This window comes from Buteo buteo, chromosome Z (assembly GCF_964188355.1).
Source record: "Buteo buteo chromosome Z, bButBut1.hap1.1, whole genome shotgun sequence".
Classification (NCBI taxonomy): Eukaryota; Metazoa; Chordata; class Aves; order Accipitriformes; family Accipitridae; genus Buteo; species Buteo buteo.
Window position 1 is genome coordinate 55,981,324 of NC_134204.1, and position 25,105 is coordinate 56,006,428.

Sequence of the window (25,105 nt, forward strand, 5' to 3'; positions counted from 1 at the left end):
GGGCCGGGGCGGGGCGGGGCGGGCCGGGGGGTGGGGCCGTGGTCGGTGGCGAGCGTCGCGCGCGCCAGGAGCTGAGGTACCGCCGCACGGGGCCGCGCCCCTCCCCACGCCGCTGAGGAGAAGGGGAGGGGGCGGGGGCTCCCTCCGGCCCGCCCCGGCGGGGGGGGTCTCCTCCCCCCGCCCCGTTATAACCGGTGCGGGGGAGGAGAGGGGGGACGTGAGCTGTCGGCCCTCAGAGGCGGGGGAGGGGAGCGGAGCGGGCGGGCGGTAGTGGCGCTGTGGATGTCCGCCCCGTCGCTTGCGTCTTGTTCCGGTCCGGCCGGGCGTGGTGGCCTTTAACCCTGCTGCCGGAGGGGGGCGGGGGGAGCCGGCGCTGCGGCGAGGCGCGGTCGGCTGCAGGCCGCGGAGGCTTTGTACGTCGCTGGGCCCCCGAGGCGTGTGGGGGAGGGGGAGAACCGCAGCCCTCCACGGGGTCTGCCCCCTTTCCCCGATTCTGCGTGTCCTCGGCTGTCGCCGCGCAGGCCGGTGGCGGGTAGGAGCTGGTTTGGGGGCGGGGGGTCTCGGTAGGGCCGGGAGGGAGCTGCAGCGGCAGCCCGAGCCCCGGTTGTCCTTGGCTTCGGAAGCGTGGGCTTGCGAGGACGCTGCGCCCACAGGCATTCTCTTGCTAGTAAGGAAGCAGCCTCTACAGGGCTTCCGTCTCTTTTTGGAGTAGAAAATGACTCTGACGCCGTCTCTCTCGGCAAAACTCTGCTGTGGTTAAAAATTAATTAACATTAAAAAAAAAGTTACTTACTTAACGTTAGCTGCAGGTAATTCAGTTAGTTTTTAATCTCAAAGATAAGTGCGTTTTGTGGCCAGAGTGGTTCTGCGTCCTTACTGCCCCAGCCAGAGTAGCTCTCCATCATTCTGCCAAGGGATTGCCTGAGCTGTTCAAGAAGCTCCTTCTCAGTAGTCAGTTGAATTTTGGCCCGTCTGAGGTTTGCAATGAGAGTGTCGGGGGTGACGATAAACTGTACGGCTCTCTATCAGTTAGCAACTGGTATGAAGTGCAGCAACGTGGAGTAGCAAGCTCAGTGCACTGCTAACAGCTGAGGGTTGGATAAGCAAATGGGAAAGGATGGGTTGCAGATCTAGTAACTGTCACTTAGTTCCAGTTTGCTCCCAGTTCTTCCATTAAATAAGGTAATAGCATGGACAAAATCTGAGTTTTCCTTTATGTCAGCCTGTTTTGTATTAAAATGTATTGAAAAAGCTATGAGAATTTTCAGCTTTTCCTAGTAAAGTACATTCTCATTCATCTCATTGTGTAACCTGCTGTTTTCATTTTTAAGTTATGAATTTGGCCTCCTTTCATTTAAAGGTAGCTTTCACATTCAGGAATGAGTTAAAAAGTCTTAGAAAGCTATGTAAGCTGTGCAACTGTAACTTTCTGTTCCAAGTTTTAATGTGTACTTTAAGCTATATGCTTGGTACTTTTGACAAACAATGCTTTCACAGGTATATTTCAGTGTTTAAGGTTTTCTGCCACATCTTACTTTACGTATCTATTTCCCACTCTGCTTTACCTCTTGTCATGATGTGTAGCTTACGTTTGGTATTTCGTTGATGCAAACAAATGTAGTACTGCTTTTTGTCTTGCTATCTAGTTTAGATGTGAGGTTTTGTACTGAATTATTGCTTTCTACAAAAAAGAAATCTTGGGCACTTTTCTTAAAAGAGATATTTAAAGCCTTTTCTTTCTCAGCTGAAGTATTACCATATTTCAGTAAACATTATTATCATTAAGTGACATTATTTCCTTTCTCTTCCTGTCTGATCAGAAAAGTCAGATATCCAAACTGAAGGCATTGGCAGGCTCTTTCTCATGTTCCTATCTGCCTATGAATTCAGTTCTACCCTCTGGGGTTTTTTTAGAGCTCTATACTTTTCAGTATGTTTTAGCCTTATAAAGCAGTGGAAGACTTTGTTTAGGATTGTTTTACACAGGGCATGCGTCAGCCAGACAGGTATTCCAAATAGTAATGCTATACACACCCATTGAATTTGTCTTTTTGCTTCAAGCCATCAACATTGTTTCAGGCTCATGAGAAAAATGATTGGACGCTTTTTGTTTTCCCAGTAGAATAGTGTATTACCTGCGGATTATTACCTGCTGATTATTTTCCCTTGCAGAATTGCATCTGGAGTTTGCATCTGTAGTATGTTTAACTTGCAAAGCATGATTCCACCAGCAAAAGTAGAGTACCTACTTTTGTACTTTAGGAGGTTTTGGGTTTTTTTTTTTTCTCTTTAGGAAAAAATGTACCTCAGAGGCTGCTGACCTCAGACCTTGCAGAGACCTGCTTTACAAGGCAAGTGCCTCAGTATTGGCCAAGGTATATGGAACAAAATTGTTATTTGCTTACTGAAATTGCACTCTCCCCTATTTTGGCAAGACTCTCTGGGCTTTTTGCTGTCTCTTTTGCAAAGAACATGCATGCAAGTAAATGTAGTCAGCATAGTCCTGAAAGCAAAGCTGGTTTATGGTGAAGAGGTGACTGAATATGATACAGCTGAGTTTGGCTGTAATTTTGCTGTACCAGGTGGGCTGATTTGTGACTCCAAAGTTGCTGCTAACTCATAATAATGCTGTATTAACAGACTGCATGAAATCCTAGTAAGATATTCCTAAATCAGTTTTAACAGCCTTCTCACAGACTGCATCTTGTCAATTTGTATGTTGCTATGTTTGGGGGTTTTTTTATTTCCCTTAGTAAATGTGCCCTTTGGGTGGTCTTCTTGTGACTTTTAAAATGTATGGAGATAGTTAATACTAGATATTATTGCATGTGCTTTATACAGATAAGACTATGGTCATGAAAATGAAAAGCTAATAAATCCAGTTTCCCCAAAACCACTTTTTCTGAGTATACCATCTGTCATTTCCCTTATTTCTGTTTTATAATGTTATATATTCTAAACAGCTACTTCAAAGTCCTACTTTGGTAACCTAAAGTACCTTGGATAAAATGTATCAGGTCAGGATTTAGCTGATTTAGGATTTAGGCTTGTAAACTTATGCTAGAGTCTTCGATACTGTTTGTACATTTACTGTTCATCATGCATGCTTACTGCCTGCTGTTGTTAATGCTTTCTGAATGCACTGTAGGCATACCTTTGAGCTCGTCATGAAGGAAAGTAAAAATAACTATAGGATCTAGTTTGCTGGGTCAGATCCATTCACAAAGTCCCATTCTCAACCACAGACAGCGGCCATGACCTGCTGCTACCCTGCAGTAGGAAGTAATTGGATAACTTCTGATACAAGAGGTCTCAATTATTGCTCCACATTTAAGAATTTGTCTTTATTTGGGGAATTTATACCTATTTCTCTTAAATGAAAGAAAAACACTAAATTCATGCCTTAGATATTTCGATAAAAGCTAATATGCATGCACGGGGTGGGTTACAAGAATAAATATGCTCCATTTTAATATGCTCAAATTCTTAAAAGTTGATTTCTGTTATCTAAAACAGGTCAATCTTATTAGAAACCTGTTCATACAAATGAAACCAATTTTTTTGTTGTTCCTTTTACCATGGAAGAAAATTTTGAGGAGTTAAAGCCTTTTGGTCTTAAAAAAAAAAAAAATGTGACTCATAGTATTTTGCTAGTTGGAGAGGAATTAGTTTATCCTGGAAAACACACAATCTCTACAAATTAAGCAGCATTTTTAAGGAGAGGGGTAGTGCTTCTACTAATAAAAGACAACAGGCAAAAGGTATTACAGGTTCTGACTTGCACCCTGGCCCACCACCACTGTCTTCATTTTATAATTTTTTTTTGAACACTGAGGGTGGTTGCCAGTACTGCATCAAGAAGAAAATACTCAAAAAAAAAAAGTGAAGGTTAAAAAAAAAAACAAACCAGCAAACCCCGTTATCCTCATCCAGTTCACTCCCACCCCAGGTGTTGAGCAAATTGTACCATGCTCTTAAGGTCAATAAAATGTTGCTCTTGGTTACTAATTTTTATCTCACAGCAGTGTTGCTTGTGTGTTATCTCATTGTTTACTTCTCAGATGTGAAGACAGCCTCTTCTTTTACAGTATGCTTGTATATTCCTTTGGTAGTAGGTCCTGAAATCTCTGTGGTTTTGAGAGTATATTAGCATATGGTACTTCCCTGATAAACTTGGAAAAGTTCAAATCCTTCAGAAAACTACTCTGGCTTTGGATAGCTGGCAGCAAGTGCTTAATATATCATGGCAAACACTGGATTTTTTTTATTTCTTTATGAATCATGGCATGGGGTATTGTTCTAGCTGTGCTGTATGTTGAACATTGAAAGTCGTCGTAATACTTTTCAAATCTGAAAAATGAAAAAAATAATACATCCACACTAGTGTATCTTTTCATGCCGTCACATTTCAATGTGATCTGTATGAGTTTCCAAGAATAAAAGCCATTGTAATTGCAGTATTGCTCATTATGGTTCTCCTTTTTTTGCATAAACCTGCATGCATTGTTCATAATTGACCATAGAGGGAGAAATGTAACTTTTAAGGCCTGCAGATTCTTATTTGAAATGTAAGTAAATTCGTGTTGCTTTCTGCCAGTGATCACTCTCAGAAAAAGTGATAATAAACAAGTTTATTTTGTGTTCAGATGCTTAGTCTGTGATGGTTTTTACAAACAAAACTGTGTGATTTTACAAATTATAAATTCCATTCCTTTCTATTTCCAAGCATTTTGTGGACAATTCCTTCTGAGGTTGCTTACATTCAGTACCTATCAAGAATCCTAATGCAGATGAAGCTGATCCCAGTCTAAGTACTCTGCTGCAAACTTAGCTAGCACAAATGGAACAGAGGAGTAACTCCTCTTCTTTTTTCCCCTCACTGGGCGGTCATATTGTTTTAGTTCATGCAAGTGCCAGTAGTTTGAAGATGAGATGCAATGAAACTGGAAATTAAGTTTGGGGCTCTTTTGTTGTTGCTTTTAATGTAGGAAAAAAGCCCAACATTTTTGTCAGATTTTTAAACTTTGCTACTGATACTTTTAACATTGTGAAGTTGATTGTATAAATTCTAATTTTGATGTGAGTATTGTTAGATGTGGTTTGGTTTTCATCCCCTAATTGGAACACAGGGTTGGGTTATGCTTTCATTTAAGAAAGCTGTCCTTGTTAAATGGCTAAAAAGAGGAAAAAAATCTGAAGTATAACCAGAAATCAATTCTCAAAATTTAATCTATTTTCAATTACTGCCTTTTTTTCCCTGAAGTAATTCTATTAATTTGGTACTTTTCTCAGATAGCTACTGTAGACAGGAATTAATTTCTTGTATAAAAGAGTAGAGGCACAGCATTCAAAAAATTCAAACCTTCTTTGTAATTATAAAAAGAAACAAAAGTAGCATAAATCTACAGAGAAGAAAGAACAGCTTTAGAATTATTTAATGTCTGAAAAGCCTGTGGTGTAGAACGCTGATCTGAAAAGGATTATATGATGAAAAAGTTGGTGAAATACTGTTATTTTTGCATAACCAGACAAATGTAATGGATCAACATAAAAAGACTGAATTCAATCCAAACCACATCAAGTTGCTGTTAATGACATCAAATTATTATCGGTTATTGTTTTAGGAGAGATTAGATGTCTATGATAAAGTCTGGTTCTAGAAGTCTTCTCTGACATATACTTAGTCCTTGTCAATGCTGGTTGTCTCCGAAGAGTGAAGGGTCTTCATTACATCATTTAAGAATTAAGTCTTCTATAGCCTGCTTATTAATTTTACCAACTGAAAGAGCACCACTGCTAAAGACACGCACTGGGAGGCAAGATTCCTTAAGCAGCTATTTTAGGACTGTTAACTAGCCTGTTACACATTCAAACCACTGCAGATGTGTTCATTGGCTGTTGTGGTTACACCTGAAAAAACATGAACTGCAAGCTTGCAGTTCCAGATATTATTTTTGAAAATGTTCACAACAGTCTTGAGATCAGAAAATTCCTTCCCCCTTCAGTCAGACAATTTTCAAATAGTGTTTTTTAGCTGTGTTCTCCTTGTAGCCATTGCTTTTTTTACATGCTAACCCAGAGATAAGAGTAGGAGGCAATTGTTTGTCTCTGCTGAGGCTTGAATGACTAATCTGACAAAGTATGTATTGATCTTCTGAAGTGAAACCTTTCTGTTTGTAGTTCCTAGTTTACACAATTGATGTCAGCCCTGCTGTGCAATGGTCTCATTCAGAAAAAGTGCTAGAGGTAATGAGGGGAATATGCTCAGCCCTTTTTGGCTGGCCAGAAGCAGCAAGTAAGTTAAAACATGAGCAACATGAGACTTAAGCATCCGTAGCCTGTCTTCTCTAGAATTTAGTAATGGAAGCAGGTAGAAGAGAGACAGTCAGAGATTCCACTCTCCCCTCTATACATCTTGGCAGTATTGATACATAAGTGAAGACAAAGTGTTTGAGGGAGTGGCATTTTATGTAGCCAGAAAGACTGTGCAGGAATTTCTTTTAGATGCTAAGTTTGTGTGAAAATGGTTATTGGGAAAGTCATATATGGTAAGTGAAGGGGTGAAGTAGATACAAGTAACTGGCATTATGTGCAGCAAGGAAGAGAAAGTGAGGATCTGTGTATTTCTTATTCATATTCTGCTGCTAACCTTGGCACCATAGTTTGGTATTTCAAGAGGAGTGCACGAGCAGAAATGAAGGCAAGCAGATGTAGTGAGTGCTATTAATAGACAGAAAAGGATTAAGAGGGTTGTTGCAAGGAACGTGCAGAGAGGGAGAGCGAGCTCTAGAGTGGATGTCTTGAAGGCTGTTCAGGGAAACTGAGTTAACTTTCTGTGATACTGACAACTCATGTGTTGGTTTCAGAGTGCACCAAGCAAGCAGTGACACTGGAAACCTTTGAGGTGTCAGTGTGGGAAACACTCACCTTCTAAAGGTGCAGTTAAATCAGCTGTATGTCTCTGCCACAGTGTGTATTTCTAAAAAAAAGTGCATAGTACTTAATGGGATGTAGTTATTATTAGCTTGTTGGTCTATTCTAATAGAGCTGATGCAGAACAATGGAGGAATCATCACATACCAGTTCCTTGTCATTTACTTCTGGTTTTATACTGAGTGGTCAACCCAGAGATGACAGTGTGACACAGTAAAAATTAGTGGACTGATGATGGTACTTAAGGAGAGAAAACGTAGGAATTGAAGACGCAAGCACACTGCCTGAGGCACAGTTGTGGAAAATGAGTGTCCCAGAATGATGTAAGAGAGAGAAGCGTCTTCAGGATTGGATATGCAAAGAAATAAAGTATACAGGTTGGGAATGTTGAGCTGGGGAGGCATCACAGCACACCTACCAGTCCAGATCCTCAGCAACAAGGAAGTGCTGCTCACAAAACTTCCACAACACCTTAGCCTCATGGCTTTAACTATAGCAATATAATTGTGTAACTAGCTACACAGAGAAATGCTATAACTCCTTGTGTATGCTCTTGTTCCTATGTAAGACCTTTTCACAAAGATCTGGTCTTTTATTCATTAGTATATATGAAACTTTTGTCAATACTGACCTACTTTAAACATGGCTCCTGATGGGTCACTGGTGTTCTACCTTTGCAAAAAGTTACTCTTTCCAAATATTAATCAACAGTTCAGTAGTTAGACTATGACACAGTTGCTTGTGGAAAGCTGTAGTTAGCAAAAACTAAGACTATAGTTAGAGAAATAATAGTCTCAGTTCAGATGGGGACACTTAGGATAACTTAGTTTATTGTTTGACTTTGCATATGCTTCATTATTTCATTTTGGTTTTCACAGTGGAAGCCCAAAAATACACCAGCAATTAAAGGAATCTACCCTTCATTCTCCATGAGTTTTCTCTGCTCTTATGGTACTTAATTATGCCATTTACCCTTTTTTACAATAATGTTAGAATATACCAGCTTCTTTTGCATTGCTGCTACAGAAGGCATCTCCCACAAATGTAAGGAAGCTTGGAAAAAGCTCCACAACTCTTACAAGAAACGATCTGGAGAGTGAGAGTAGCTATCTTATGGAAAATATGACACTTTTACGTTAGCAGTAGACTAGCATGTTGAAATCTTGCCAGGGTAGTCGTTACAGGTATCCACTAAAATCCCGATGACTTGTATTCCATTTTAATTTGGCAGCTAATTCAGGGCCAGGCAGTGTGTCCTGGTTTCAGCTGGGATAGAGTTAATTTTCATCTTAGTAGTTGATACAGTGTGTTATGGATTTAATGTGAGAATGATGTTGATAACACACTGATGTTTTAGTTGTCTCTAAGTAGCAGTTATCTTAAGTCAAGGATTTTTTAGTTTCCTGTGCTCTGCCAGCAAGCAGGTGTACAATAAGGTGGGAGGGACCATGGCCAGGGCAGCTGACCTGAACTAGCCAAAGGGATATTCCATACCATAGAATGTCATGCTCAGTATATAAACCTGGGGGAGTTGGCTGGGAGGGGCAGATCGCTGCTTGGGTACTGGTCAGTGGGTGGTGAGCAATTGCCTTGCATATCACTTGTCTTTTCTTGGGTTTTATCTCTCTCTCTTTTTGTTATATTCCTTTTCATGGTTATTATTTATTACTATTAATGTTTTTTTTATACTACTTTAGTTATTAAACCATTCTTATCTCAACCCATGAGTTTTACTTCTTTTTTTCAATTCTCCTCCCCATCCCACTGGGAGGGGGGAGGAGTGAGCAAGCAGCTGTGTGGTGTTTAGTTGCTGGCTGGGGTTAAACCATGACACAGTGTCTGATGATGTTTGCTAGATGGCAAGGTTCAAATTAAGATATGACACATGAGCTATGAAGTAGAGAGAAACACTGATGAAAGCTTGCTAGCTTAAGGCACACAGACTGGACTAGGAAGTAAAGTAAATGATACCAGTCTTACCTGACCTCATAAACTGATGCTGAGATTTTGTCAACTCTGTATGAAAAATACTTTTAATTGTGATGGACACAGCTTCAATATGACTTTTTTGGTCATTTGCCAGAGTTAGCTTCACTATCCTGGTTTTGTAATAGTCACAGCTGTTGTTCATTTCACTTCCTGATTGCAACAGGAGTGATTTAGCAGTGTGTTGGAAACTATTTTACTTTACTTGTCTCCAGCTGTAGGTTAATGCTGTAGGTTAATAAATGTGAGTGTTGGCAAGTCATCCTGATTGTTCAATATGTGAAATGAATATAAAACAAACAAGTCTAACTAGGGAAGCCTGATAATACTCTTTTTTCTTCAAGTTTTTCCCATGTTTCCAGCTGAAGGACGGTAATGCATAGAAAAGTCAGATAAAATATGAAGTGCATCAGGTGATTCCTGTGTATCTAAATGGGCATTTAACACTCTAAATAAACAGCTAAACCCTACATGTCTTTATTTCTTTCTTCACATAAGTGGTTGAAAATTAGGTTTCTAAAAATTACGTTGTCTCAGCGTAGCAGCAATGATGTGTTGTGTAATAGCTAAAATTCTTGATAATGCAGAGTCATTATACTTTTTTAAAATGAACACGTCTAGAATATGAATCTTAGAATATGTCTAATTCAGCAATGACCTATTCCTAGGCAAGTTACCTGGTAAAGATTCCCAGGTAAAGTATCTGACTGATGTTTTTAAAAAAAAAATCTTTTGATCACAACACAGTCATTTAAGACTTGTTTGCTACTGTGCAAGATAAATGTTTTGCAGTCCTCTGCAGCGAGCTCAGTGTTTGGTAAAAAGTCATCTGTTCCCTCTTCTTTTACCATTTTTTCTCCCAGCAATGACCAATCTGTTGCTTCAGCAATTTATTGTGTGTATGAATAGATATGTATACATATTATTCATAACTATGTTTAAAATGTATGTGTGCACTTGTAAGTTTTAATATGTATATGTATGTATATGTATATATTTCTTTTTACATTTTAGAGCTGTGATGGCCAGTCACCAAGCAGAAGTTCAGAGTTTGAAGCTAGATAATGACTCAGTTATAGAAGGAATAAGTGACCAGGTACTGGTGGCAGTTGTGCTCAGTTTCACTTTCATTGCTGCTCTGGTATATACACTTTTAAGGTGAGAATATGTTGACAGGAATTGATCAACATACCTGTATTTGTAAAATTCTGACTTTCTCAACAAATTTTTGCATTGGTATATTAAACAACTGTGATTTTGTGACATTAAGGAAATGATTGTTTGATCAATTACTCTGTTTAATTGCTTGGCAGAGTTTCATAATTTAATTCACAGTTAGAATGAAGTGATGCATTTCTAAAAGGGAAGTTTAACTCTTCTTTGTCTTCAGACGATCAAACAGAGTAGTGTTCATCATTCCTTAAGACTGAAAATGTCTGAATTCACAGTCTATATGGCTGTTGTGTCATATTTGATTACAAAGTACAGATTTGTCAATAATGACTCCACAATTAAGATTGGATATAATCCTCCAATGTATGTTCTAGTTGCAGTCTCCTTCCAAAAAAACCCCGCCAAACCTGAATAAATTGACTGATTTGTTTATAAATTAATATGCTGGAAAACAATGGACTTCAATATGCTTTCCATAAAGAAAAATGTTAAGTTCAGAATTCAGTAACTTTAATGGTCAAGTAATTAAACTGGTCAAGTAAATGGTCAAGTAAAATTATTTTTCATTTCAGAGTTTTTCCTTGCAACCTAACAAGTATCGTAGCCTATGTGTTTGGGGAAAATAAGTCTGAGCTTCAGATGGGCTCTTTTTTTTTTTACAGATGTCTGTAGACTTTTGAACACAGGAGAGTTTTAACAACTAGGAGAACTCAATTTTAGTGACGCCTTGGCACTGTGGAATTTACTGGGGAGGATCTGTCCATATGAGAAGTAGTAAAGGGGTAGGAGGTATTTGAGAGCGAGCTGCAAAAGAAACAGGAAGTGGGAAAGCTTGGTTGGACTGCAAGGCAGTACTGCTGTTCAGGACCAGGAGATAGCAAGGGAATCTAAGAGAAACATATGCACTTCACCTTGCTTTTCTTTCCAAGGCTGTTTCAGTTATTCAGATGGCTTCAAGAGTGCCTCTTTTCCCTCTGTTCTCTTACGCTTTCTCTACCCCTTATATTGACATTTTTAGCATTTGTGACTTGAGTTTTAAGTGTTTAGTTTAAAAGTAAATATTTTCTTTTTGAACTTTGTAGAGGAAAGTAAGTTAGGAACATGAAAAAAAGTGAGTGGAACAAGGGTCAGCAGTGGGCAAGAGTAGTGGGAGGACTGAAGTTCTGGGAGATGATACATCAATGATGAAGGGTTACTTGGGGAGGGAGAAAACAGCTAGTTACTAACTACCTCTGGAGTGTAATGAGCTAAGTAAAAAGCTGTAGATCCTGTTACATGCCCTGATGGTTTATTTTCTGGAGGGGTAAACAAACTCAGACACAAAGCTTCCATATTTTGGAAGTCTTGAAACTTGTTTACTTCTATATTGTTTGACTGACTACTGAAAGTCCTATCAGCATCCTCTTAGCTCGCCACTGTGCCTTCTGGTACCTTCTGAAATTGTATTCAGCAGCATTTTTCCTCTACTCCTTTGTATTGTCTCCATCAAAATCTACACAGTACAGTAGAAAATCTATAGGGTACAAAAAGTATAGTAATTTTTATTTAGTTAGTACTGAAGGGGTAGTGGGGGAGAAAAGGAGTATTTTCTTTTTCTTCTCTAGTTATCTTAGGCAATACGGTGGTCTGTGTGCTCCTTATACTGTGTCCATTACCCCAGTCTCTCTTCTACCCGTACTTCTGTATGCGACATCTGAAGTACTTAAACTGGGTAGGAACAGGTCCTGGGTAAGAATACATGAAAGAAAGCTTAGGTTAATGAATAAGATTGCAGGAATTGAATAAAAAGGGAAAGTAGGCAGCAAAGAGTGTATGTTGCAATAGATTTTAGGGGGCAGAAGTGGAATACAGGAAGAACTGTTAAGGGATATGGTTGCTGTACTTGCTTCCAGCAGGGAGAACTCAAGGAAGCATCACATCAAGGCATAAGCTGAAGGTCTCTGTGCTTTTGGTGGTGAAACTTATTAGCGGTAATTAACATATATCCCAAGTTGCAGATTTTCAGTCACTATAAGATACTTTTGCAAAGCGTGTATGTCTTTGAGTTACAAATTTTGCTAAGGTGCAGCCAGATTTTTTCCGTCCTCTTTTAAACTTGTGAGTCGATTGTCACATTACAAATGAGACTGTGAAAAGTTAGTTTATCCGACAAATTAAAGGGAGCCTGACCCTCCAGTATTCTGTATCAGAGATTCCCTACTTGTCCCAGATGGCTTACCTGACCCATGTTTATGAATCTGCAGGTTTAGACGTTTTTTTCTCATTTTTCTATCCCATCATATGGTTTGATTATAAGATCAAGTCAGTATTTTCAGCAGAAGTGAGATCTTAATCCTTGGACATTAACAATGGCCATCATTGCACAGTGATACACCAGTCCCCCTAAGTACTGTCCCTCACTTTTCCCTGTGTGAGACTGCACACTGAATGAGTCGGCAGTCTATCTCCTTCTGGTAATGATAGTTTGGTGTGGCCTTTGTGATTCATAGTAAAATCTTTCCACATCATGGGACTTTTTTCCTCAAGTTATGGAGTGCTAACACTCAGAACTGGGGAAGTTAGAAGACTCTGCATCTAACTTTTTTTCTTTCTGACTGGTGTTTGATAATGCCTTTAATTACATAGCACCATACTGTCTTTCATTTATTTCATTTATTTTCTCACACTAATTGCATGACAGAAGTTATGAATTGGATATGTCTTGAGCTCTGCCTGTCCCCTCCTGGATGTTGCGCAGTGTTCTGCTACCTCAGCATCTTATGCATAAGTGACAAATGTTGTATGTAATGTACCTCCACAGCTCTACAAATATTCTCATATATTCAATGTAGTATGTGATACCAACGTAAAGTCATATAAATGAACACTTTAGCAGCAAATTTGCAATTAGTTCTTATGAAGGAATCAGAATAAACTGGCTTATAATTTACACCTTCCACTTGTGCATGATTTGAATTGAATTTCAATATATATCAAAGTTCAGGCAAACTGAAGGTGCAAAATATGCTCATTTGTAGCATCTAAACAGGAAAATACTTTTATATATATAACATGTATGACAGACAACATCCACAAAATCTGGCTCATGGAGACCCAGGATGGGCAAGAAGGGTTTTAATGTAAGCTTCCCATGATATAACATTGTCCTGGTTTCAGCTGGGATAGAGTTAACTGTCTTCCTAGTAGCTGGTACAGTGCTATGTTTTAAGTTCAGTATGCGAAGAATGTTGGTAACACACTGACGTTTTCAGTTGTTGCTCAGTAGTGTTTAGAGTATAGTCAAGGATTTTCAGCTTCTCATGCCCAGCCAGGGCACAAGAAGTTGGCACAGGACACAACCAGGGCACCTGACCCAAACTGGCCAACGGTGTATTCCATACCATGGGACGTCCCATCTAGTAAAGGAACTGGGAAGTGGGGGCGGGGAATCACTGCTCAGGGACTGGCGGGGTGTCGGTCGGCAGGTGGTGAGCAATTGCCCTGCGCATCATTTGTACATTCCAATCCTTTTATTACTACTGTTGTCATTTTATTAGTGTTATCATTATTATTATTATTTTCTTCTTTTCTGTTCTATTAAACTGTTCTTATCTCAACCCAGGAGTTTTACTTCTTTTTCCCGATTTTCTCCCCCATCCCACTGCATGGGGGGGAGTGAGTGAGTGGCTGCATGGTACTTAGTTGCTGGCTGGGGTTAAACCACAACAAACATCATATAGGTCACCCACATTAGTGTTAAATAACTTTTTACAGATAACCATGTAAATATTAGTATGAAAAATATGGGGTTTGTCTTTTTCTCTTTGAAGAACTAACAAAGGACACAAAATGTTAAAGATAGCATTAATACTGCACTATGATTGTCCATATCAGATGAAGGAAAATATTGCAGAAGCTCCTAGAGCCATTGAGGAAATTATGTAAATAGAACTGCAAGCTGAAAATGTCCTAAAAATTCAGCCGGTCCAGCCCTCAGGTCTGACAGAGGGTCAGCTTGCCTAGATCATCCTTCAAAGCAGTGCCACCTGTTTTTTGATTTAACTTTTTGTCAAGATAGATCACAATAGCCTGAGGTAACCTTTTCTGATTTTGTATACTTAGTGGTTAGAAATGTTTTTCCACCAACCTTACATAACTGTGGGAAATAATTCCTCATATTTATAGAACGAAAGCCTTATCCTGTCCCCTTTTCTCTCCATGAGCAGTCTTCTATATGAACTGACATTTCTTCACTCTTTCTCTGATGTTTAAAAAATGTGGGCAGTAGCTCTTATTCTCTTCTGAACTTCCTCCAACTTCTCTATGTGTTTTTTATGCATTTAGCCCAAAATGGAAAACAGAATCCAGCTGAGACCTCAACAGTGCTGAGCAGAATGTACCACCAGTGAAATCCACATGAATAAATAAAGCATAAAAATTCACAGTTTTGAATATGATGCTGTTGACTCATATTTATTGTAACTCAGTACCTCTTATTGTTGTCAGCATTATTTTTAATTCCAATTCTGTTCCCATTGTGCTTTTGAATTTCAAACTTGTAATATATCCAGCCTCCTTTCTTCAATGAGTCTCTTCCCCATGATTCCCCTTGGCATCTCTAACCTGTAGTTTTCTTGCCCGTAGAGTCTTTCTTTTTAGAGAGTGATTTAAAAAGAGTGATTTCTTTTTATATCTTGTCTGCTGATAGTTACATAAATTCAACATTCTAAATCTAAGAGTTTGCCAAACCCTTCTTATGTAAATGTTGTCTTAATCTTTCACGTAGCAGATAAAGTTGAAGTAGTTAGGATTTTTCAACTCTGTAACTTAGGCAGTGAGTGAAAAAAATAAGAAATTTACAAGTAGACCAACAATACAAAAACTAGCAGTGGAGACAGAAATTAAAAATATTTCTGCATGATGAATATAAAAGCTTTCCAGCAACTTGATTTTTTGCAGGTTAATGGCTTAATTTTGTTTCAGATGAAAATCTAGTTTTAACATGATCTAATGATTGATTATGGAGTCTCTGAAAAATCTTGCTGCTGTACAGCTCTAAATGTCCAGAGTAACTTTAGGATCTATAATCAATGTCCTGTTTCCTCAATTGTTTGTGTGCCTCCTTTAAAATCCTTTATAGCAGGAAAGAATGATTTTTTTCTCTTTGTTCAAGTTTCTTTTTTTTTTTTCAATCACTTATTTTTCAGTGTTGGGTCAAAGTGTTCAGTTTTTCTTATTGCTTGTATTTTCTTTCACAGAAATGAACATCAGAATATACACCCAGAAAATCAAGAACTAGTGCGAGCTCTTCGTCAGCAGCTTCAAACTGAGCAGGTGCTGTGCTAAGTGTTGGCATCATTCAACTGTCTGGTTTGGGGTGGGGTAGACTTCTCTGAGGTTCTGGAAGAAGCTGGTCTTGAAAGTTATGGAAGCTTACTTACTGTGCAGAGGCATCAAGTAATGAGATAATGTTGGCTTTTTTTAATGGATAAGTTAAGCAATTAAAATTAAGTATTTCGCTTGGTTTTTTTCGAATAAGTTTTTGCCACAAGGTGGAGTATGTTAGATTACGTTGTGTGCTTCCTGCCATGTTCCTGGGAACTTAGTGGTAAAGGAAAGGAAATCTGGAGTACAGTTTGCTGCCACAGGACTGGGGTTAAATGTTTAGACAGATAATGCGTGTGTAGCAGAACAATGCACAGCAACAAGAGCCAGGCAACAAAGACTGACAGAGAGAAACTTTTTACCAAAGCCTCTAGTGACAGGACAAGAGTTAATGGTTTTAAACCAAAAGAGGTGAGGTTTAGATGGAACAGAAGGAAGAAATTTTTTATGGTGAGGGAGGTGAGACACTGGGCCAGGTTGCCCAAAGAAGTTGCAGATGCCCTATCCCTAGAAGTGTTCAAGGCCAGGTTGGATGGGGCTTTGAACAACCTGATCTAGTGACAGATGTCCCTGCCCATGGTAGGAGAGTGGGACTACATGATCTTTAAAGGTCCTTCCAGCCCAAGCCATTCTGTGGTTCTGTACCTGCATCCAGTTCTGACAGGTAGAGGAGAGGATGGGAGAGACTGGGCCAGATTACTGGAAATTGCTGAGTCCCAGCCCTAGACTGAAAAGCCATACTTTTGGAGAGTATTGAGGAGAGTCTTTCATCATAATACTTCTTGAAATAATGAGAGATTTTTAACTACAATGCATATTTATGTGGAAAACAAATATGGCAAAATGGGGAGAAAAAACATTTCATGGCAGTGACATACACAAGCAGATGTCTATGCTTGGGCTTAGGAACACTAAATACTGCAACTGGTAAGCAGTGCAGTCCAGTTACCTCGCTCTGGGTAGAATTACTTAGGATAATACAAAGTAACAGTCTAGATCTGATTTAGTCATTCTACAGCATATCTAACCTAACAATGTAAAGGACCAAGGAGGTTCGTTCTTAGTGGTCTTTAACTGGATTGAAGCACGCACTTACATAACAGATGAAGGGAAAATAATGGGCTTGTCACAAAAAGAAGTTGCTTAGTGAATCAGTTTTTGCATTTAAGAATGTTTGATTTTTTAATTTAAATATATTTCTCTTTCATTTCACATAGTTTTGTGTTTGACTTCCAGTAAATGAATGCTGGATTTTTTATTTTTTTTCAACTCAGTAGACTTATATAAAAATAGTATGTCTAACACCTTGCATTTCTCTTCTGTTCCAGCAGGATGCTTCTGCTGATGATAGACATCGCTTTTATACAGATATGTCCTGTCCAGTCTGTTTGCAACAGGCTACATTTCCTATAGAAACAAACTGTGGACATCTCTTCTGTGGTAAGCAGGAAAAACCTCAAGTCGCAAAGATAAAACCAGAACAGAAATACAAATTTTTGGCACGAGTACAGCCAACCTAATGCAAAGCTTTGTTTGATTTTAACTGCTTGTCTGCATTAGAAATAATAGTTGAGAAAATACTTTTGTAAATAAACAGTCACTTTGAGAGTGTGCTGCATTTTTTTCTATGCTATCAGGACTGAAACTGTGGTTAGTTTAAAAATGTCAAGGACAGAGAGTATAATTTATTTCCAGTTAGTAAAAAAATGGAAGAGGCTGAAAAACACTTGGAAATGTACCATTTAAAAAAAAACTGGTTTAGAAGGAGTAAAAAATTCTGCTTGGTGTTATCTTTATCTCAGAGTGGTGTTTTTTTTCTTGGAAGTCTTGAAGAATTAAGACTAAGTTCACAATCCTTAAAGTGTTTCCCTTTTTTTTGTGCTCAGCTCTTCAATTTTATATATAAACGCCCTGTGTAGCATTTTGCTTCCTCACCTCAAGGTTCCCAGTAGGATTTTTTCACTGCATTCATCTAGTTTTATGGAGCATTTAGTGCATACCATGCCTAGTTGTTTGAGCAAAAATATTTACAAATTTGGCAAACAGTTAAAGTACTCAGATTTTTATATATTCCTTCATCTGTTGGAACTCTGAGAATAAAGCCAGCTTTTTAGAAGAAATTTTACATCTTTTGCCATTTTTGTGACTTCTGAATTTTAAACTGGTAAAATTTTTAATTATTTGCTTCTTCAGTTAATGACTAAGAAGTTTTCTGTCTTTTCAGGAAATAATACCTTAAAATTAATCATGCAGTTGAACCTATTCAGGATTTTTATCATTAATAGCTTTGAACTCAAACACAGTGGTTCTTGGTATCTTTAGTGAATGCTGTATACAAAATTACACCAGAACAGATAGGTTTAACCTAACTGCTCATACACTTCTGTTGTTTTCATTGGTGTGTAACATTTTACCTCATGCAGTGGGTGTTTCAGCTCAGAAGTTTAAATGTGTGTAACTTACCTTCATCAGGTTCCTGCATTATTGCCTACTGGAGGTATGGCTCATGGCTTGGTGCCATCCGTTGTCCAATCTGCAGACAAACGGTAATATTTCAAGTAATCATGGACCTGATAGTTTGGCTATCTAGTATAGCTTACTAAAAAAGCACTTACATGTGAACTGCAATAGTGAGACTGACAGAAGAAGTCTGAGAAGCTGAAAGAATATGGATATGTGAGACATAGATGGTGGACATGTAGGGTTTTTTAACATTTTGCTTTGCCAAATGGCTCAGAAAATACAGATTGTTCCTGCAACTCAAATTTAAGTGAACAGCACTGATAACTCAGCCATTTTTCCGTAGAGTATATGAAAACAGAAAATTATAAGACCTTAACTATGATTCTTCCATGCTTTTTCTTTGGTATGTTATATAACTTCTTCACCAGAACTTGCATCCGAAAGACCTGGCTGTTGTGGAAGACTGCCAGTAGGCAATATACGACTGGTTTCTGAGAAGTACCCTCTCCCTTCCTTCTCTGTCTGCCAAAAAAAGCCACCCATGACAATTTCTTATTTTGTCCCTTTTTTTTAGTTTGTATGTATTATTAATTTGAGCTTTGTAGAGCAAGCATTAACTTACTTCCTACGCAACTTTACTTACATTGTCAGTTTGAAATATGTCCCTGCAACTCATTAACACTTAAGGTCTCTGAGTCTTATAGTGTATGTTTTAACAAAAGTATATCTTTAATTTAACAGTGCACAAACTACAGAGCTAGTGACTTCTGATGAATTACATAACATGCTTCACGCCCTTGCCCATACGTTATATCCTGCTTTGATTTTGTGTATGAGCAAGACAAATGACTGTAAGAACACAGAAGAAGGAAAGAAAAATGGGTATGACTAGAGGAAGAATGTCTAGGTTTAGAGTGTAGCCAGTGAGGAGAGATACACAAAAAATAAAGGTGAGGAAGATGGAAAAGGGGAAAATAAGTGATTTTTTAGTGTCTCTCCTTACATAGATATACTTCTACCTTCCTCTGAGTAACAGGTAAATTGGGTGGTACTGCTTGCATGGTTATGCATTCATTCTCATTTACAGTGCCTGCATTTAAAAGGCAGTTGCACATATAACAAAATCTTGCTGTGCCTAGGTAACATTGTTTTTACCACTGTTTGGTGAAGATCAGCAGGATGCAACCCAAGTATTTCAAGATGTTAATGATTACAATCGGAGATTCTCAGGACAGCCCAGATCTGTAAGTTTTGGGTAAATATGGGTGGAAGCCTGTGATTTTAGGGGAGATTAACAGCATTTTGGGGGGGTCCTTTTTTTTTTTTAATCCCCTGGGATATGAATTTTTTCTTCATGATCCTTAGGGACCATGCAAGTTTCCCTTAGGAAATTCATGTTTATATAGTTAGGGCCAACCCACGACCTTGAAAATATTTATTTGTAATTTGTGGAAAAGTATGAAAACTTGCATTTTTGTTGTGAGTGAGAACTGCTGATAAGTCTTGAGTTCCCTATTCATGTGTTAAGCTCTTTTTTAATTATAACTTGTTAATTTGAAAGGATTAATAATTAGTCAGTAAAAATACTTAATGAAGTACATAACCTGCAGGGAAGAATATTCACTTGATTGATCTCTCTACATTGATTAGAAGAATCTGAAGTTCTACTCTGTGCCTTTCTTCCTCAGATTTCAAACTATATGCTGTCTTAATTTTTTAATTTTCTTCCTAGATTATATTAGTCTTTCTTCTGCTCTCTGAGTGAAAAAAACAGGAATTTTTTTGATAAATAGCTAAGAAGGATGGTTGAAGTTCTACAAACTGTAGAAAGTCAGCCTTATGAGCCTGTCTTCTGTGTTCATGTTCTGGTCGCAATGTGAAATGCACACACATGCATACTAGCAACTTCCTTGCCTGTTTCATCTGTTCATTGGATTTGGATGTAGTAACAAAACATTAGCAAGAAAAATTTACAGTCCAAAGAGACAAAAGAGGTGTGAGATGGGATTTTTTTTTTCATGTTCTGAACCACCAAACAGTTATGTTTTGATCCAGAATAGATTGAAACTACCTTTCAGGCTCCATTAGACCTCTCTGTGGGCTCTGTGTCTAGTCCCCCATAATCTGTTTGAGGTCATGCCAGAAGTCTGCATTAAAGCCCTAATTGGACTAGATAAATTGTCTTTGATTTATACATGGTCTATTGCCTTAACCACATAGAAAATTCTTTTCTAGAGAGCTTTTTCGGCCTTGGCAATAACTCATTTTAGTCATGGCTCTGTGTAGAAACTGTCTATAGTAGAAGAGGAACCAGTATGAAAAAAATTTCAAAGTTAACCCCTCCCTACACCTCACAACAAAAACCTGAATATTTTCTACTGAGCAGTGCCTCACTAAGATGACAGAATCATAGTAGAAAAATGGAAAGGAGCCAGAGGTGGATTCATTTAAAGGTTCTTTAATTCACTTTGAAGCTTGATCCATCCTCGGAAACTTGCGTGAATCACTGGTTATATGCCAGGGGAGGGGATGTTGTGTTTCTGCAACCAATTCTACTTTACCTATTGTTTTTTCCTTGCTGTCCTAGCTGTCTTCTATTCTGATCAATATTTCACTCCAGTAAACTTGTTTGCCGTTTCTCACTTTGTCAATTATTTGTTTTACTCCAGTAGTCACTGCTTTTCTCTCTTAATATATGCCAGTGTATTTTGCAGGGAGTTAATTGTGTGTTTTACAGTACAGAATAACACAGTTTGACTGTTTCTTGAAAACATATGTATTCTAAATCTGACTTTTTACCCAGCAAAACTAAATCCAGGAAGTCTTGTCTTACTGTTTTTTGTTTTAATTCTTATAAACTAACAGATTCCAAAAGTCTAATGTAGTAATAGAAACTTTAGACTGAAAAAAAAAACATTTAGCATGGGCCTGTTGCTAAAGCAAAATATTAACCTTTGGTTTCTTTCTTCATAGATTATGGAAAGAATTATGGATCTGCCCACTTTATTGCGGCATGCTTTCAGGGAGATGTTTTCTGTTGGGGGCCTCTTCTGGATGTTTCGCATCAGAATATTCCTCTGCTTGCTTGGAGCCTTGCTCTACCTGGCTTCACCTCTGGATTTTCTTCCTGAGGCCCTCTTTGGAATTCTGGGGTTCTTGGATGATTTCTTTGTCATTTTTCTTCTACTGATATATATCTCTATCATGTACCGAGAAGTGGTAACACAGCGGCTGAATAGATGAAATGGACGAAAATGACCCAAATGCAGAGGCAGTTGTGGTATGTTTTAGAAAGAAAGCTACAACATAAGTATGATATAGCAAGGCACCTGTGTACAGTTTCAGTAGTTACAATTTCATAGCTGGTCATCTTACACAAATATGAAGGGTTACTATACAGTGGTGCTTAACTGGAATCTTTAATTTGTATATTACATATGCTTCATAAGGATGACGTTAGTTTTATAATGTAAAAAACTACCTTCATCTACTTCCACCTGATGGACAACTGTATGTAATCAAAGCAGAAAACACCTTTTTTGGTGTGTGGTTTGTGAAAAAAGAGTTCTATTAAAGGACTTCTAACAAAAAATCTGGTTGGGTAATCTAGACATGCATAAGGAAACTCAGAAATTCTTCACAGTACAGTTATCATGGCTAAATTGTTTAATGTCTCCCTGTTGTCGGCTAGAGTTTTTTTAAATAAAAGTAGTTTTGTGTGTTTCTGTGGGAGAAGAAACCCAAGGATCACATTACAATTATCACCCTGCAGTTTGCTGTTGTCCACGTGCTTCACAAAACCAAGGAGAACACCTCAGTATTACTTGAACTGCACTATGTACGGTTGCATGCAATTCGTACAATTTTATTTTTCTATTTGGGAATATACACGCAGTATCTGGTCTAGGTAGAGAAACCAGTATTATGCATGCCAGTCTGGTTAGTGCTCTCTTTTTAAACAGGAGTGTGATTTTTCTCTTCAGGCTTGTTTATTTGGTGGGTATGTATCTTGGAAGCAGGGGTTTTATGCTACTTGGGGTCAATGCAATGTATCTGAAGTGAGAGTCTGCATTCCTTTAGTTTCATTAAAGCATTTAGGCAATGGAGAGACCCCTCAAATTTTAGGTAGTGGTTGAAGAAAAGAAATCAGAACTGGATGTTTACATAACAGAACTTTACCTGAATGTACATTCTGCAATACAAGTATTAAGCAACTTAGATATTGGGGTATTTGATTTTCAGTTGGGATTTTCTTGTTTGGTTGGTTGATTTGGATGTGGATAGAGGGGGTTCTGGATTACCTTGAAAAAGATCTGTGATAAGGGACCACAAAAAAATCGTGGAAATGTTTTCCAAAATACCAGGGTATTAATTATCCTTAAAGTTGATTTTTTTTTAATGTTAAATTTGAATATAGGCTATCATAGCTACAGAAGTAATATGAAAATATTTTCATTTTAAGAAATGAATGCCACTAGAAAGGTGAAGGGTATGACAGATCTATGTACTTTTTAGCTAGAGGAATGATAATTACCATTTTATTTTAACTTCCTGAGTACTTGAAAGACAGTGATTAGACAGGTGATTCTTTGAGTGTTTACATATATGGGATGAGACTTACAATGAAAGGGACCTTTTCACAACTTCTGTGTTTTGCCCATGCAGGTGTCTTTCCACAGCTTCTAGCAGCTAGGCAAGTGCAGGAAGATGATAGAGCTGGCATCTGATATGTGAGTGGCTGGGGTCAGAGATTGTCCTTCAGTGTCAGTGTTTTAAATTACATTCATTTAAGAGTAAATTCACTGATTCTTCATTTGAAAATTTGCTTTTGAAAATCCAAAGACATTTTACAAATGAACTGGAAAGCGGAATTTTTCCGTTTTGCTCTTTGTAAGAGATGGGCAAGGGGAGAAACAGGAAGTGAAAGGTGGGAGGAGGAGAGCAAGACAGAAAATTACATTTTTGGAAGCAGATGCTATTGGTTTTGGCAAACTAACTGTTCTTGAGCATCTTAGTTGAGCTTTTCCCTTTGTGTTGGCATTGCTAATATATTGTGATGTGGCTACCTCAGTTAAAAGTCATTAAGGTATTATTGAGTAAGCGTGGGATATTCATAAACTGTTAGGTACATTTATAAAGCAAGATAGTTGTTTAGGATGTTAGGTAAGACAGGATTTTGCAGTTTGGCTGTAAGCATTGTTTTGGGTTTGGTTTTTTTTTCCCAAGAGATCCACCTGAGAGCAAACTCAAAAAAAAGTATTTTTAATTGAGTAAATTTAACACCCCCTTTTCTCCTGGAGCTTAACTTGTGGATCTGCTTAGAGAAGAGTGTGAACTGCTGTTATAGAACAACTGGAGTCTGTTCATAGAATCTGTTGATCTGGTACCTCCTCCATATGTTTATCTTATGATTGTGTTTATACTTTTTCCCATGACTCTCTAAATCCAGAGTGGATATAGATGGACATAAAGCTGCTTACTGATTTGTTTTCTCTGAGCTCCCCAATTCCATGTGCTACTGTGAAGTTCATGCAGAAGTATCCATCTAGGAGTTTTGGTCGTGAAGAACAGACCTTCTTGTATACCTGAAATCATGAGAAGCCACATCTGAGTAGCTATATAAAGTTTACTTGTGTTCTGTTTCTTTCTTCACTACATTTCTGCTAGCCAGAAGGGTTTCACTCGGAGGCTTCTGCTTACTTTTGAATATTGAGTAACATTGTAAGCTTAAATTCAACACATGAAATGCTTGACAGAATTAGGACCATCCTTCCTTTCCACCAATAAACGTGCTTGCTTATGAAGACTTTTTTTTGGTCCTGCAAGCCACTGATGAACAGTATTATGACTTGCTTAGGCCTTTTTGTACAGCTGTAACATGAAGATGCATCGGTCCTGCAGCATCTGGCTGCTGCTCCTTTACACGAATCTGAACTACCTGTAAATTAGCTGTCTTGGGTACTTAGCTTGAGCTTACTTTAAGCTCTAGAGCTCCCAAGAAGCTGGAGATTAATACATGAGCAGGTAGTGTTCCTGAACTGTGTGCTGCCAAGTTGTTCTGGCAGCAGTGTTAAAGGAAAGTGCTAGAGCTAAGCATTGGCTTCAGAATGTGTAGAAAAGACATGAAGCTGCATGGAGAGCAACTGCAAACGTTGCTGCTGTTTTATCTCCTGGAATGGGGCAGCCATGTCACTAAGCGGGGGGAACTAAAAAAGGAAAACTTTAGCAGCAAAGAAGAGATACAGGGAAGAAATACAGTTCTTTAAAGATTCTGACGTCTTCACCAAAAAATGTGTGAAATATTTGATTGTTCCAGGGGAAAAAAGGGGAAAACTAAAGTTATACTTAATAGCTCTTACAGAATAACTTGTAGCATCTTGAGGCCTAATGATCGTCATGACAAGTGCTGTATAGAGCGATCTGTTTCTGTGTTGTTTTGTGTCCCACACCATTGATGTCTATGAGGATGAGGCAGAACAGTGTGATTTGGGGATACAATTTTGCCATAGGTTTCATAGAACTGTAGCAGTGACCTCTGTGTTACACTAGATTTTTAAGACAAAAGGATTTAAGCCTACTTGTTATTACTTTTAATGATAATAAATTGCTATTGAAGTAAGAGATTGTCTTGATTAATTTTATTCACTTTCTGGGTGGGAAATTGTTTTATTCCCCCTTTTCCTCCCTCCCTGGGCTAAAGTTGGTGGTAGCTCTTCTGCAGTCTTGATCAGAGATAACATGGTTTTCCTCTTCATTATTGCCATTATAAGGATTACAAAATTTCAAAGATCTTAGTCCCAGAAGTATATTGTACATTAGATGTCTTTCCCTGAGCAGTCTGACCAGTACCTTCAGATCCATGGGCACTAAGCTTTCAGGATGATAAACCAGTACAGATGATTAATTAGCACCTTCACATATCAATCTTCCAAGCAAACAAAAGCATAAAGCAGTTGGGTCAGAATCTAGTTAGTGAAGTAAATTGAAGGAAACAGCAAATAGTCTCTGTAGGTTTACAGGAAGGATGAAGGTTGGGGTGGGGCAGGGAAGAACTGGATGTGACCTGTGCTGCAATCCTGTGCTTTTCCTGATTCATGCCATGAAAGGCCCCTGGGCTTCAGGACAACATGATCCATCCTGCTAAGAAATGTCCAACAAGTCTTAGCTGGGAAGTTGGGTCTAGTGT

At 38.4% G+C, this 25,105-nt stretch overlaps 1 protein-coding gene across 13 annotated transcripts; it reads left to right on the plus strand.

Annotated features, from left to right (window-relative positions):
* Positions 1–23: 23 nt before the first annotated feature.
* On the plus strand, positions 24–24,532 carry RNF170 (ring finger protein 170). Of its 13 annotated transcripts, XM_075021439.1 has the most exons (9): positions 549–1,182; positions 2,294–2,351; positions 7,812–7,884; positions 9,934–10,077; positions 15,330–15,405; positions 16,788–16,896; positions 17,929–18,002; positions 19,059–19,163; positions 20,893–24,532. In XM_075021439.1, exons 4-9 carry the CDS (start codon positions 9,941–9,943, stop codon positions 21,160–21,162), a joined length of 771 nt encoding a protein of 256 aa, XP_074877540.1. In that variant the 5' UTR covers positions 549–1,182; positions 2,294–2,351; positions 7,812–7,884; positions 9,934–9,940; the 3' UTR covers positions 21,163–24,532. The 13 variants fall into 13 exon arrangements, with proteins under 13 accessions (XP_074877534.1, XP_074877539.1, XP_074877545.1 ...); XM_075021433.1 differs by lacking the exons at positions 549–1,182; positions 7,812–7,884 and adding an exon at positions 24–76; XM_075021436.1 differs by lacking the exons at positions 549–1,182; positions 7,812–7,884 and adding an exon at positions 402–532.
* The last annotated feature ends 573 nt before the right edge of the window (positions 24,533–25,105 follow it).

What these genes read in the sequence shown, in the direction of transcription:
- RNF170 (XM_075021433.1), top strand. Translation starts at nt 9,941, where the DNA reads ATGGCCAGTCACCAAGCAGAAGTTCAGAGTTTGAAGCTAGATAATGAC. An exon ending in CTGGTATATACACTTTTAAG is followed by an intron (nt 10,078 to 15,329) that starts GTGAGAATATGT and finishes TTTCTTTCACAG; the next exon opens with AAATGAACATCAGAATATAC. An exon ending in AGCAGCTTCAAACTGAGCAG is followed by an intron (nt 15,406 to 16,787) that starts GTGCTGTGCTAA and finishes CTGTTCCAGCAG; the next exon opens with GATGCTTCTGCTGATGATAG.